Genomic DNA, 14,818 nt, shown 5'->3' with positions numbered 1-14,818 from the left:
AAAACAGGTCTGAGGAGATACACTTTTACTAGGAGGAAAGACATTAGAGATGCCACTAAAATCAAAAGAAAACAGATTATTTCAAGCAAAGAAGGTAGCTTAGGCCTTTTTATGAAGTGCAGGACTATACTGTCACTAAATTCACTTTGAAAAGTGACCTGGAGATCTCTTAATACACTTGTAGGTAAAATGTATCTGCATACACAGATCAGTAAATATGAATTAATTAAACATGGAGATGCAATATGTGTTCTGTCCTGTACCATCTTTGCTGTCTTTTTTTGTTTTCCTAAGAACACTCCCACCTTTTTAGCAAGACTTAACTCGAGATCTGCGCTGTTACATTGTTTTTGCTGCCAGATAAGGAAAGATAAATCCAGACCACATGATTGCTGGCTGTATGGCTTTACCCCATTGGCAACCACCTCCCCCTGGTGACATCAGCTGAGGTGGAGAGACTACAATTTAAACCACAGCAGTCACTTAAAGTGAAAATGAATGTTAACATCTCTCTGGTATGCATATGCCCTAGTCTACATATTTGATCAATATCCTGGTTTCTTACTGAGAAATGTCCTATTGGAGATGTTGCCATACACATTTAGGAATTAGGGTTAGAATGGATGCTTCTATTAATAAGAAATCTTGCAAATTCTGCTTTGAAAAGAGCTATTTTCTTGAAGGTGAAAAGTACTTTTTCACCTTCAAGAAAATAGCTCTTTTCAAAGAACCCAACTCTTTTCTTCAAGAACCCAACTCCCATTTTCAAAATAGTCCCTTGCAATAGTCCTGAATATGGAGCAACAGGACAGAAACCTGAATTTGTGCAGCTGCAATTTATAGCAATAGAGATGCCCCATAACCAAGCAGCATCTGGAGAAAGGGGCACTTCAGTGAAATGGAATCTTTCCATGTAGGTAATGAGAGGTGTTAAAGGGTGTTTACGTGAGGGAGGGCACTCTTGTTCTTCAAACTTGCCTTTATTGTCTGTGCAACTTTCAGGCTCAGCCTGACGCTGCAAATATTTAGGCATGTCCATAAATCAGGGCACAAGTGGTACATGTCTTTCAAATATTAATCCCAATCCAAACATTAAAATTATTCCAACACATCCAATGACAGCCTCATCTTGTTCTTACTGCAGGTCCCTACTTTATGTTTAAGTCTATTTGGAGAATGCCCGACACCACAGCCCAGCCCAGCAAGCACTGGGTCTCAGGAAAAAGATGTATGCACACAGCAAGATGGGTACAATGGAGCCAGACCAGAACGGTGCTCTTGGGCCCAAGTACTTATGAGAGGGAGTACAGATATTGCTCGCCTGTATCTATGCAAAAGAATGGCCTTTTAGTGCTTCTACAAACTCCTCTTTCCCGCATCCAAGGAGCAGCACAGTGTACAAATGGATTTAGAAGGGGTGGCTCTGCAGAGGGGTCGCATCTCCAGGGACCTGCAAAGCTGGGTGAAATTTCAAGACCTGCAGTTGTGCTGCTGGCGAGTGCATTGCCCTCAGTTTCCATATCATGGAGAACACTACCACTGACCTTGTCGGGAAGGTACAGACAGAGGAAGCTCCCAGAAACAGCTCCCGTGCCTGTCGTCTCCATCCTTGCAACAGAACGAGCAAGGCTTGGGCACCTCTGGCAGCACCTTTAAATCCATGTTGATTGTAACTATTTTAAGCTCAAATCGCACGCCGTGAGGTGCGCGTCCTGTCTCCAGCAATTCCGTGTTCCTTTTTAGAAAAACACCTAGACTGCGGGAGAACAAAGGGCTACAGCGGCAACACCGCCGGGCCCACCTCGTCCTGCCTCGATTACGATGGGCGAAAACAAGTAACAAGTTTATTGAGGGCTGAAGCCCCTCACGCGAAGAGGGCGGGGAGGCAAACCTCACGGAATTGCAGCGAGGAGCGGGGCCGAGAGTGATGAGGTAACTTCGGCGCGGCCCCGCCCCTGCTGCCGCCCTCAGGAGCGCGCTCACGTGACCTCACCCACGTGACCGCTCCCTTAGCGCCCCCCCCCCCTTTCCTTTCCCCCCCACCTGCCGGCGCGCTGGGGGAGGGCGGTGCGAGAGGGGCGTGGCCATATGATGACCCCTCCCAGCGCCCCCGCCCCTCTGGCCCTCCCCTGCCGCGCACGCGCGCGGAGCAGGACGGGCCGATTCACGCACCTAAAATGGCGGCCGCAATGGATGTGGACACCCCCAGCGGAACCAACAGCGGCGCCGGCAAGAAGCGCTTCGAAGTGAAGAAAGTGAGGCCCCGCGGGCGCGCTCCTCCGGCAGCTCCCGGAGGAACGGGGGAGGGCTGGAGCCGGCCTGGTGCCAGCGAGCGGGACGGAAAAGGGGGCGACTTCCCGCTCCCTTTACGGAGCCGGGCGTCCGGTTCCGCACCGGAGCGGTGGGAGGAGTGGCGCGAGGCCTGTGGGGAGTCCTGGCGTGCGTCCTAGCCAATGGCTGAGGCGTGCGCCGCACGTGCTGCGCGAACTGGCCAATCAGCGGGCGCGGCTGGCGGGGGCGGGAGCAGGGGCGCCGACGGGGCCGTGCCGGCCGGGGAATGCCCTGGTCGGGGCTCCGCCGCTCGCTCCCCTCTGACGCTGCCGCCCCGGCGGGCCTCGGCTACTGCGCACCCAGAGCCTCTGGGGAGCTCGGGCCGGCGAGCAGCCCTGGAGTGCTTCCGCCTCCCCATCACCCCCGGCCGCTGCGGCCCGGCCGCCCGGGCTGCCTCTTGTGCTGCGTAAAATATTTTCTGCAAATGACTGTGGCTGACTTTTTTTCTCCTTCTTATTTAAGTCGAGCCATAGCAACGTGTTAATGTGCAAACGTCCTCATGCTACCCTGGCTTTGCCTCCTCGCTCAGAGCAGCCATAATATCGCTCTCCTGTCCAGTTCCACCAGTTTGTCAGCTGGGTCATGGTGATGGTCCGAGGCACTTCGCGAGGGTGTAGAGAAGCAGGGTTAGGGTGTGTGGGTTTGTACTAATGTATAATTTGAGGAAAAGTGACCCCTAGACTGAATATCAGTAAACATTTCCAGTGATTCCTGCTTGTAGATGAGTTTTAAGTGCAGTTGCCATCAGTGATGATGGAAACCGCTGGATCTGTGCAGAAGGAAGTATTAGGAGACATAATTGTTTGTCCTTTGAAAACAGGGACAAAAATAATGAGAGTGGTAGGAAGTGGCGCCATTTATGTGTCAGTGACATTCCTCCTCCCTGGCAAGGTACCAAGACATTTGTTGCATGTTGCTCAGCACAGGTGAGTGGGCCATCAGAGTAGACCATAATGGGACAAGAGATTAAGTACTGGAGAGTATGGAAGAGATAAGGGTGCTGAGAACTTTTATCTCAGCTGCCTTGAAGTATGGATGAAGTCCATGAGAGATGAATAGAAGGCCAGCTAGACTTGAATTTAGAAGACTGTGAAGAAAAATGAGATCACTACTGGTGCATGTCCTAAAAGATCTAGTAATATTGTGACTACTTTTTATATCAATACTTGGAACTCAGTGTTCCTTCTTTAGTGTCCCAAACTGAGGGAAAGCAATGAAAACATTGAAATGGAAATGGAGCACAGTAGAGAAGATTTACTATAGTACAGTCAGTGCAAATATATACTGAGAAAATGTAAGGGGGAAAAAAATCTATACTACTTAAGTAGTAAATGAAGATTATCCTGATTACCAGTGGATTGCTTTGGATGTTGAAGGCAGGTCCATTTATTTAATGAGTTTACAGAACACCTGATTATAGGTTTTGTCTGGAAGAATAAAAAGGTACTATATTTTTCTGCATAGTTTGCCCTAAAATCCTCAAACCCTTCCCCTGAAGTAGCATGGGACAGTCCTATTACTTTTTTATATGCATAAAGTAAGTTTTTGAAAGGTTGATTTGGTAACACTTTGAAATTTTTCTATCCAACCTTGCTGATAGGTTGTTGCTTATTAACCTTTTGTAGGGAAGATTATGCAGGAGTCAATGGAGAGTAGCATTATAGATTTAGTTCTTGACCCCAATTGCTCTGAAGGGTGATTACTACAACTGCCACAAATAATGGGAATTCCTCTTAACAAAAATGGCATCTGAATTGGTCTTTCTCCAAGGGGCTGTCATTTCCTTCTAGGATTTGGCATGATGCATTGTTGCATCATTGGATTCCAGTGGATCTTGAATAGAAATCCAGATGTTTGCATTTGTTTCAAAAAAAAAAAAAAAAAAACCCAAAAAAAAAAAAACCAAAAAAAAAGGCGGGGGTGGGGGACTGTGGGAGTTACCTGCTTTTTGAAGTGAGAAGGAGACATTGTGTCTGGGAGGATGTGAGAGGAATGTACCAGTGCTTCCTAGTAACCTGAACTCATGATGAGGAATTACTCTGGACTTCTAAGTTTAGTTTTTTCCTAAATATCTCAGCTTTTCTATTTCAAAAAGTACGTGGCATCTTGAAGAAGAGCGAGGATTTCTGTCCCGTGTAAACGGACTCACAGCTGTTTTTCTTTTCTCCCCCTCTCTCCAGTGGAACGCCGTCGCTCTGTGGGCATGGGACATCGTGGTTGATAACTGTGCCATTTGCAGAAACCACATTATGGATCTGTGTAAGTAAATGGGGAGGGACACAGTTTGGACTTGTATGTACTGAACAGCTGAAATTGCCCCAGCTGAGGATATAACTCAGCAAAGCTTTCAGTTAGTAACTAACTCTTCTGCTAAGCTCTTATTTTATATAATGCTGAAGTCTTATAATCTGTTTTTGTGACCTCTGTCACCATACTGCTTCTTCCTCACCCTTTTGTTGTGAAGGGTAGGATCTCTTGATGCCAGATCAACAGACATGATGCTGCTGAGTGTATTTTGAACACAACAAAGGAGAAAAGGAGTAATAATAAAGAGGAACTGAAATTATTCAGGGTTGACAGGCATTGCTTACAAAGAAAGGTATTATATGTCAGAGCTGGGGAGGTTGCTATGAGTGTCAACTTCTCGATGACACTCATTAAGATCAAGTCTTGTAACACTCTCTGTGTCTGTGTCTGGCAAGGAAAGGAATGGACCAGCAAATTAATTTGACTCCTTTCTATAAAACCTACCTTGCCTTAGTACATATTATAGTAGGGGCAATTTTTTAGCCACCTAGAAAATTATTTGTTCACTTAAAACAGAGAGTAATCAAATGCCAAAATAAAAAGCAATACATTGTTAGTATTGGTTTGATTTTAATTTTTTTTCGTTTTGCTGTATAATCTTGATGGTTCATTTCTATCATGAAATAGGTCTGTATGCATGAAGTCACTGTTTTCGGTCCCTTAGAGTATCAATAATGAGTACAAACCCTTTTTTTTTCCTCAAAAATGACAAAGTACTGTTGACACCATAACTGTCCATCTTGTTTCAATCATGAGGGACAGAAGACCTTTTAGCCTACCCCGGTTAGAAATTTGCCTATATTCTTAAAATGTGAAGCTGGTGTGTCTTGGTTTGGAAAGACAGGTGCCTGCTAAAGAAGGCAGGAGCCTCCCCTGAAATGGAGACTGCAAACCCTCCCCACCCCTCCGAATTGCTATGAATTTTAAATTAAGGGGCTCTCAGGCAAGAAAATATGGGAGCAGGAAATAACACTTCTTTAATAGGGAAGGAAAAACCATAAAAGAATAAAATAAAACAATGCAATACACCAGAACAACACTGACAGAGTCAGAACTCAGCCTGACACCCTGTTGGTCAGGGTGTTGGTAGCAGTCCAGTTTGAAAAGTGGTTGCAGTCCTCCTGAGGTGTCAGGTGTGGTTCTGTTGGAGCAGGGGGGTCCTGTAGAAAAAGGTGTATTCTTCCTCTGCAGATCCATGGAAGTAGAAGCAGCTGCTGTTCCTCTGGGGAATCCAGTGGGAAGCTGTGCTGGTGTGTCAGAACCTCCAGATTATATCTGGGTAGCAATGATTGGCTCCTCCCTCTGGGCCAAGCATCTCACAATGGGATGTTATAGTTCTTATCAGCCATGCAGTGACATTCAATGGCCTGTTATCAGCAGGTGTCCCCTGCCAAGCGAGGAGTGATTATGATCACTCAGGGAGAGAGATAAGGGGAATTGCCCACTTGACACCAGACAACTGCCATACAGATGGTAATAGAATACATCTTGCCTTGAGAACCTGGAGCTGGTGGAATCCCCCAAAACAAGCCCAGGTCCAAAGACAGTGCCTGGGCATGGCCTGTCCTGATCCCGTTGGAATACTTTTGTTGCACTTCGGTTTTATGTGGACACCCTTGGAACCAATACTATTTTCAACTTCCTGTTGATAAGACTGTATGGAAATAAACCACTTCAGAAAAATGAGACTTCAAGTATATAGGAACAGCTACTGAAGAATATACCTGATTTTTCTTCACATTTAAATAATAATTACAAAATTACTTTCAGAAGCTTTGTTTGGGTGAGTTTTTTTGTTTGTTTGGTTGGTTGGTGTTTTTTTTAATAAAGAGAAAACACACCGTAACACACTGGTCTGAACATGGGTTAAGCAGGTTCACCTCTCTTCTTGGAGATAGATATGTTTGTATTTTGAGCCAGTTACTGCCTATCCATGCTTCAGTTTATTCTTGGTTATTAGACAGGGAATGATAACACTAAAAAGAGCAGTGATTATGAAATAAATTGAGGTTCTTTATTGTAAAGATTTCCTTTTGACGTGTCTCTAACCTGTACTGTCTTGGAAAGAAGTTTCAAAAGAAGGTGAACACTGGACTACTGCTTAGTCTCTCAGGTTTATAATGTGTTAGAGAGAAAAGCATTTTGCTGACAGGCAAATGGAATTTCAAAGACTTATTAGAACATAAGTTGCATTTATAGAATTTACAAATGTATAGAATAAATGTATAAAATCCTGTAATTCAAGATAATTATTCATGGTAAGAGGGTTATATTTTAAGATAGGAGATGCTGGTATGTTTCATTCTATCAGTCTGCCTCAAAATTAATTGTACATCCCATGACAGACCAAATACAGTCTTTTTTTTCTTTTCTTTTTTTTTTTCTTTTCTTTTTTTTTTTTTATAAATAGCAAATAGGACATATGGGATGAAGGAGAGGTGTGGAGGAGTTGGAAGGAGAATGGACAAATGCTATTTTTCAGTAATAAATTTTGTTTATCAGTTCTTTAAAAAATATTTTTAAAAGCCCTACCAATACATGTGTGGGGGTTGAGAGTATATAGGTAGATTAGGAGAAACAGTAAAGGAAAAAGGCATAAGTAATTTTTTTTCCTTTTTGAGTTGCTCAAGCATTACATGTTATTAATTGGTATGAGCAATGTTATGAGGAGCCTGGACTGCAAATGACAGACTAAAATTGACAGCATACAGAGTAGAAGGCATATCTAAATTGGTATTCCGAGATCAGTGTTGGCTCTGGATTTGCTTACTTCCTTGTTACAGATCATTAATGTTGTTAAAAAACCCTTTAATTAGATTTTCAGACATAAGATGTGAAGTGATGGCAAATTGAGAAAAAATTAATGGAATATGCAGAGAAGAGCAACACAAGATTCGATTTGATAAAATGCAGGATATAAATGTCTCCCACTCCTAGCGATGAAGAGAAACCTAGAATGGGAATACACTAGAAGAGTGATAAGTGATGCCAGTCATGGTAATGAAAGTTCGTTAATGTTGTAAAATCAGGCATCAGTGCTTAGCTGTCACGCAGTTCTCCCCATGCGTGCTCCTTATGACTTGGTAATAATGTGATTCAAAGGATCCCCCCTGCCCTCCGTTTGGTTTGTATTCAGTGAACAGAAGGAGTGAGTAGATTTTCAGTGTTTTGGCTTCATTCTTCTCTGGAAAGACACAGGTTCTGCTTAGATTTTACTTTAGTCTTTCTTCAAAGGCTTGCTCTCTGTTGCTGTCACTGCAACATGGTAAGCTGGGGAGTGTTAACAGTGTGTTTAGTATATTAGCTTATCCTCTGGTGTAAAATGTGTAATGTCTTATTGTAGTAAGATGACCAGTATAGCTTTGAACTGTGCAAAATGTGCCATCAAAATGCTATCCCTTTGCTTTGATGGTAACATGCCAAATACCATGAATCCAGCTTCACAAAGATAGATATGCTGCACAGAATTCAGAGAAGAATCTCAGGGTGTTTATTAGATGGAATGGGTTTGGATTTATTTCTTGATGTGTAAATAGACAGGTGATTTCTGCAATAGAAAATGCATAGGAAGTGGGCTGGTTCTTACAATGCCAGGATTCAGAAGATGCCATTATATAAGATGCATTTCCACAACTCCCAGAGTTGAAATGCTTTCATTGCATCTTTCACAATTATTTACAGGTATTTCAGGTTTTAGCTGTCTCTTTCTGTCCTCACCTGCAGATACTCTGTCAAAAGCAAGGCAACAGAAGAGTCATTCAGTATTCCTCCAGTACCTGTTACTATCTCACTCTTATGACTTCTTTTGGGTCAGCAGATGGTAAATAGCTTCTCTTTCTTTCAAGAGCCAGGATCATCAGCTTTCATTCTAGGATGGAGATTGTCCATGTGTTTTATTATGTGTTTTATTTATTTTTATTTGTTCATATAGTGTCCTTTGCTGAAAGGAAGCAAGTAGGAGACCAAAAAGTGCTTCAGCTTTTGGGAGCCCTTTTTTGGCAGTCAAAGGTAGAAGTGCTAGCAGTAGTCTCCAGTGTGTTTGATGAGGGAGCTAAACCCGGGTGTCTGGTTGGAAGGGCTTTCCATCACCACCAGAGAGCTCCTCCTCAGCCACTTCCACAAAAGTTCATGCATCCTCTTAAACTTTTGGGACTGTCATGCTTTAGACTGTCAGTGAAAGTTAGGTTTGTCAGTGAAAGTTTGAGTAACATTGAAATGAATGTCAGTGGTGTTTCTTTTCCTTACCTAACCATCTTTCTTCCCTCTTACTCCCAGGCAAAATGCAGAGTCCTTTAAATCCTGAAAATTAAAAATTGTGTTCATGCAGCTCTAATGTTAGGGCCTCTCAGAGGCGAAAAAATAAAAAAAGACAAAATTACATAAAAAATGGGCTAGATGGACTTCATGTCTAATATGCCCAATGTTTTGTTTCTAACAGGGAAAGAAAAGAAACAACATAAGCATATTGTGTGCTGGAGTATTTTCCTTGCTTTCAGCAGAGGCTTTCCTAGTTAAACTTTGCTTACTTTTTGATTTTTTTTCCTTCAGATTAATTTCCTCATCTTTTCCTGCTATTCATCTTCTCACCATTATCTGTTACTGTACTGACAGTGACCAGATATTTAGAAGTTAACATACTATGTATGCCCCATGACCATGAGTCCATACTGCAGTAACAGTAAAATTGTTGCAAAGATCTGAGGTGTAGAATTTTATACAAGTATCCAAAATAATTGAAGTTCTTCAAGGGTCTTGAGCATCTTCCATATCCTTAATCAGATTTAGTTTTATTGCTGTATGTATTGAGAGATTTGGGAATTAAGACTGAAGTACTGGATTTTGCTTTCTTCTATAGGGAGGCAGGGATTGAGCTTTGGACTTCCTGCTGTGGTATATCATATCTTTGATGTAAACCATATGATAAATACAGGTTCACTGAAATCTTGCAGAACAGCTGTTGCTACTGAGTTTCTTTAGACATCAGTCTTGTTTTGAGTAGTTCCTCATGACCAAGGTTAATTGACATCTCCTGCATCTCAGAAAAAATGGGCCTTTCTTTTATTTTGTGCACCTCCACACCAGAAAAGTGTGAAAAATGGAGAAAGGGAGGAATAGGACAGAACAAATGAAGATCACATTTTTCAGCCAAACCTGTGAGATTTGAAAGTTTTTGAATCTTTAATTGGTGAATCAAATTCCTTTTCCTCTAAGCATATTCAAGCACACAAAGAGTGAACAGAGAATTTGAGTTAATTCACACATCTTCTTTGCCAGGAAAAAAAAATCTGCAAAACAAGAAAGCAGCAAGCCCATGTATTGAGTTCTAAGCTGATCATCTATCAGCAGATCTTTTTAAATCATCTTTTTAAATCATTGTACTTCTTACTAAAGAAGGCATCCTTTAGTAAGAAGTACAATCTTATAGTCTTATAGGTTTGTGCTGCTGATGATGGAGGAGTTGGAAAAATCTTTTTTTCTTCTGAAGTTTCTTCTTGAGCTGGAGCAGAAGTGAATTGTTCAGGCCTTAGAATGGAGAACTGGCTTGTAGGATTTATTTTCTCAGTGTTGTTCTTCTCTTCTCTCACTCTTTTTCATCTCCTTCATCTACACCATCTGACACAAAAGCCCAAAACATAACCCAAACTCATAAAAAGTTTGGGTTGGAGATCCTCCTGGGTACTCAGCTCCAAGGTATTAAAAAGTCCAAACCATACTGTTTTTCCTATTGTGGATTTTTGGGATGTAATCACCTATCACAAGACTATAAAATAAAGATGGTCAAGCTCCAGCATTACATGAGCAAATTAATTTGCAAATAAAGTGCATAATGTCTGACAGGAACATACAAGAATTTGTATTGAGAGAAACCTGGGTAAGAAGTTTAAGTAAATGTACTGTCAACTCATCATCAAAAGACGTCTCTGTGAACACAGGAGGAAAAAATGAAAATCTTTATCCTTGAAATTTGGGAAACAGCCACATGTTGCCAGCAGATGAGCTATGTGCTCTTGCCCTCTGGAACTTTGGAATACTAAAAAAGTAGAGGACGGAGGAAATCAGGATTAAGAATGTTTTGATATGATACTTTTGGAAAAACAGTGCACATTAAACCATTGCTTTTGATACTTTCTGGTGTGTTAAATACCACAAAAGAGCTCCTCCTCCCCTGCCTACATTTGTTGTTATGAAGGAATCTACCAGTTAGTACATGTGCATGTACATCTTCAACTGCTGTGTATATTTGTTCAATCTTTATTTCCACAGGCATAGAATGTCAAGCCAACCAAGCATCGGCTACCTCTGAGGAGTGCACAGTTGCATGGGGCGTCTGCAATGTAAGGAAAACTTCAGTTGTGGAGCTTGTGTGGGGTGATGCTATCCTGCGTTTTTGAAGACGTGGGACAGAATCAGTTCTGTAGCATGTTTCATATAATCCACCAGAAATAAGAATTTTAAAGTCCTTATGTTTGCTAGAATGTAGAAAGGAGAGAGATAAGAAAGTGAAAGATGGAGAGATGTAATAAGACAAAGAAGCAAAAGGAGGAAGATAAGCCTTAATATATATATATATTTTTTTTTTTTTTTTAGGAATAATTGATCTTTCATTCTGAGCACGATTTTCCTGATCATAGTTTGCCTAGGAGTTATACCTTTTCCTTTGCCCTGCTAATAGGATCACTTGGATGTCAGCCTGTTTGATTTGTCTATGTGCAGGCTAATTCAAAGAGTCAGTGTGGAGTAACCAGCTGATTTCCTTCCAGTTTTGGGGGAAGATCAAATCGATTGGTCCCACTAGCATGTTAACTCCAAATTTGAATACCTCTCAGCTAGCCTGGGCCTCAGCTGGAAAATAAACTATTCATAGTGGAATAACTTCCTGATCCTCCGTCCAGTCTTTACTGTGCTGTGGGATTGAGTTACAAAGTGATAATGCTGGAACAGGACCATAAATGTTGCAATTCTGTCTGCAGAGGACAAGGGCAAATTTTTTAACCATGTCAGAATATTCTAATGTCCAAATTATGTTGTTGTGTGTGAGAGTGATCACAAGTGGAATGTTGGTTTTAAGTAGCTGTATGGGGTAAGAGAACAGTTGCCCTTATTAAATACATAAGTGAGATTTTTTTTCTAATTTTGCAAATTCCTTTTTATTCAGGCTCTGGTATCTCCTGCAAACTGACAGAAACTTTCCTTCAGCATGTATACATTCCTGCTACTCACTCTGAAATCCTCTCTTTTCTTTCTGATTATGCTTCTTATCAGCATCTGCTCTGCCAATTTTGGCAGCTGCTAAACTCTGCACTCCCTCCTTCATCAGAAGTCAGTCAGTTGCCACTGTGTGCACTGCGGAACAGGCTCCCTGCTGTCATTTCAATAATGTTTCCTCTTCTCTGAAAATGTGGATCAATCCCTTGGTGTTTGTCAGCTAATTGACTGATCAGTTGTCCCCACCTTTGCCTGCAAACTCTTGCTACTCTCTTCTTACTGTGATGCTTTCAGTGGTTGTTTTTGCATTGGGGTGCATTCATACACTCTAAAATGATGTGATCTGAACTTTGTCTTCCAGCATGCTTTCCACTTCCACTGCATCTCTCGCTGGCTCAAAACTCGCCAAGTATGTCCCCTGGACAACCGGGAATGGGAGTTCCAAAAGTACGTATCCTGCACAGATTGCAAGATGAAAAGTCCACTTGTCCTGTAAATATAAATGATCAGTGTCAGATTGCTGTGGCTGAGGGCATGGTTGCTGTTCAGAGAGGTTCTTTCCTTAGTCACCTGGTTCTAAGTGAGCTCTGAAGGGAGTCCAAACAGCTGTTGGCTATGTAGGAGCTGCTAAAAAGTAGTGATTTCTACTGACATTCTCTCTAAAGAATGGAGAGCAGAAGAGAAATGGAATTAGCTAGAAGCAGAGTCTCAGGTGAATACTGTACTGGTGCAAGAGCAATTTGGGTTTGAGGATGACCTGAATTCAGCTGCTTGGGTTCCAAAGTGTTTCTGCTGAGGTGCCAGGGATCTTTTGGGCCCCTCTGTTATCTTGATGATTTGTTTTATAACTCTGATAGCCTCAGAGATTAATACAGCCGATTTCCTAGCATCTGGAAATCAAGTGTCCATGTAGCCATTCCTGCAGCTTTGGCCCATTTATTTATAATTGCCGTATTGTTTGTTTTATAATGTTTTTTAAAGGTTTCCTGTCAAGAATAGTAGTAGAAGATCCAATAATGGCTTTTTGAGGTATAGTCATATTTTGAGAGGTAATTGTCCACTGAGAATAGTTAGGAAGTTTGCCTATCACTTGCTTCATTCTGCACCGTTCATCTAATAATTTTTTATTAACTGTAGGTTGTCCCTCTCCCCACCCACTTTAAAAAAAAAATAATTCTTGTCAGAGTTCAGACTGAAACAAAGCAAAAGTTATTAGAACTGTTGAGGATTGTGTTTGGGCTCTGGTAGACAGTTGTGCAAATCATCATTGACGTGACAACTGAAGTACCATAGTTTTGATATTAAGATGTTTTCCTGAACACACAATGAAAACTGAGTCCATGTTGTCTGGCTAATCACTTCATATTGCATGGGCAGCATGATGAGAAACAGAGACATTAATTAATATTTTCTGATGTGTGCTCAGTCTGGGGCTGTGACAAGTTTTTGCCTCGCTTTATGCCGGATGGGATTCAGGGCAAAAGATATCTGATACTGAGATCTCTTACACATGATGTTGTGGATTGCTCAGGCTCTCTTCTAACTGGTGTCTGGGTAGGACAAGTGAAATGTAGAGAATTTCCTAAGACTTCCTTAACAGTATTTCACCCATTTATATGTTAATTATGCTGTGGTAGAATGAAAATAAATCCACCCAGACCAGCACTATGAATTGTAATTTTTAAAAGAGCATTAACATATTATCTATTTGCAGGTATGGACACTAGAGAGATGGTCCCACGCTTCTTGTTATGTCATCGAACTCAGTTGTTCTTGTCACTATGAGTTTGTTTTAGTGACTTGGAAAGTCAGTAATGTATACGATTCTTCTTTCATGCTAATTTCTTCCTATTGTATACCATTGAATAAAGTCGTGCTGGAGCTTCCTGTCAAAGTGTTTTGTCTTGTGTTCAGGAGCAGGCAGTCAGAGCATGAGGGAGGAGAATTATCTGCAGAGAGGGGACTTAAACTAAGCTTAACTCTTTAGCTGGGAAGTGCTTCTTTTTTGCTGTGCCAGGCTTTTGACTGTGAATTTGGTTCTACTCCCACACAAATGAGAACCACACCTTTGGCTCACTGAGGTCGGTGTTAAGCTCCATTGTGTAGTGCAGTGGGTGCAGGACGTGGCCTAGCTAAGAGTAGTTTATGCAAATAGCTTTTTGTGTGGACATGCTTCATTACAGCAGAGTTGAAATGATGATCTATACAGCTAGGGGTTGTGTCATCATTAGAAACTATTCTCTCACTTCTACTCTTGAGTTTGACTAGACCACCTTCCCTGCAGAGGAAATTTTCACTAACTTCCCAGTTCCGTCTGTTTAGCTTTGGAGAACAGAAATGGGATGTCACTTTCTGTCAGTGTTCATAAAGCACTTTCATGTGTTGAGTGAAAGTAAACTCAGGAAATTCATGTGCTAAATTGGCTGGAAAGCTAAAAGTAAACAGTATATAAGCAAACCAATGCTTTAGTTGCTTTCTAGTGGTATTTTTCCCAGTTCAAGTCCAACTGGCCAAAAATCATTCCTTTGAAAACTACAAAATGTTCTGTTTGGTGTTTCCTCCACCAAATGGCCTGGTATCCTCACTGCATCAGATTTTGGCCTCTGTGTCAACAGCCTCAGCAGATGCTAGGAACTGAAACAGCATCCAAGAAAGTCATTCTGCTAGAAAAGGCTGCCTCTTTATGTCAGCAGTGGTAGACATGGTTGATTTCTGTCCTTGGCTATTTATGATGCCATCTTTGGATGCCATTTTTTTGCTAGTTACTGAGGATGGGAAATTTGATAGCTGATGTTAAATATTAGTGTACTGTAGAGATAGGGGCTAAAGATGGCCATTGACAGTACCAAAACTCACAGGTTTTCCGTAATTGCTAGGGCTTTCTCTAATCTGCAGCAAGCAAATGTCAGGATTATTTTATCAGTTGGTGTCATTGCTCTGAAATGATATGGCTTGCTGTTTTCCACCCTTAAGA

The 14,818-nt window shown here is 41.7% G+C and overlaps 1 protein-coding gene across 1 annotated transcript; it reads left to right on the top strand.

Moving 5' to 3' along the window:
- Positions 1 to 2,093: 2,093 nt before the first annotated feature.
- RBX1 (ring-box 1) lies at positions 2,094 to 13,731 on the top strand. The gene is made up of 5 exons (XM_009086533.4): positions 2,094 to 2,255; positions 4,512 to 4,590; positions 10,903 to 10,973; positions 12,206 to 12,291; positions 13,559 to 13,731. Exons 1-5 carry the CDS (start codon positions 2,178 to 2,180, stop codon positions 13,569 to 13,571), a joined length of 327 nt encoding a protein of 108 aa, XP_009084781.1. The 5' UTR covers positions 2,094 to 2,177; the 3' UTR covers positions 13,572 to 13,731.
- Positions 13,732 to 14,818: the final 1,087 nt, after the last annotated feature.

The sequence above is a fragment of the Serinus canaria genome, chromosome 1A (assembly GCF_022539315.1).
Source record: "Serinus canaria isolate serCan28SL12 chromosome 1A, serCan2020, whole genome shotgun sequence".
Lineage (NCBI taxonomy): Eukaryota > Metazoa > Chordata > Aves > Passeriformes > Fringillidae > Serinus > Serinus canaria.
The sequence above is the reverse complement of the archived record's forward strand: the minus strand, read 5'-3'. Positions and strand labels throughout refer to the sequence as shown.

What these genes read in the sequence shown, in the direction of transcription:
- RBX1 (XM_009086533.4), top strand. Translation starts at nt 2,178, where the DNA reads ATGGCGGCCGCAATGGATGTGGACACCCCCAGCGGAACCAACAGCGGC. An exon ending in AGCGCTTCGAAGTGAAGAAA is followed by an intron (nt 2,256 to 4,511) that starts GTGAGGCCCCGC and finishes CCCTCTCTCCAG; the next exon opens with TGGAACGCCGTCGCTCTGTG. An exon ending in TTGCATGGGGCGTCTGCAAT is followed by an intron (nt 10,974 to 12,205) that starts GTAAGGAAAACT and finishes TTTGTCTTCCAG; the next exon opens with CATGCTTTCCACTTCCACTG.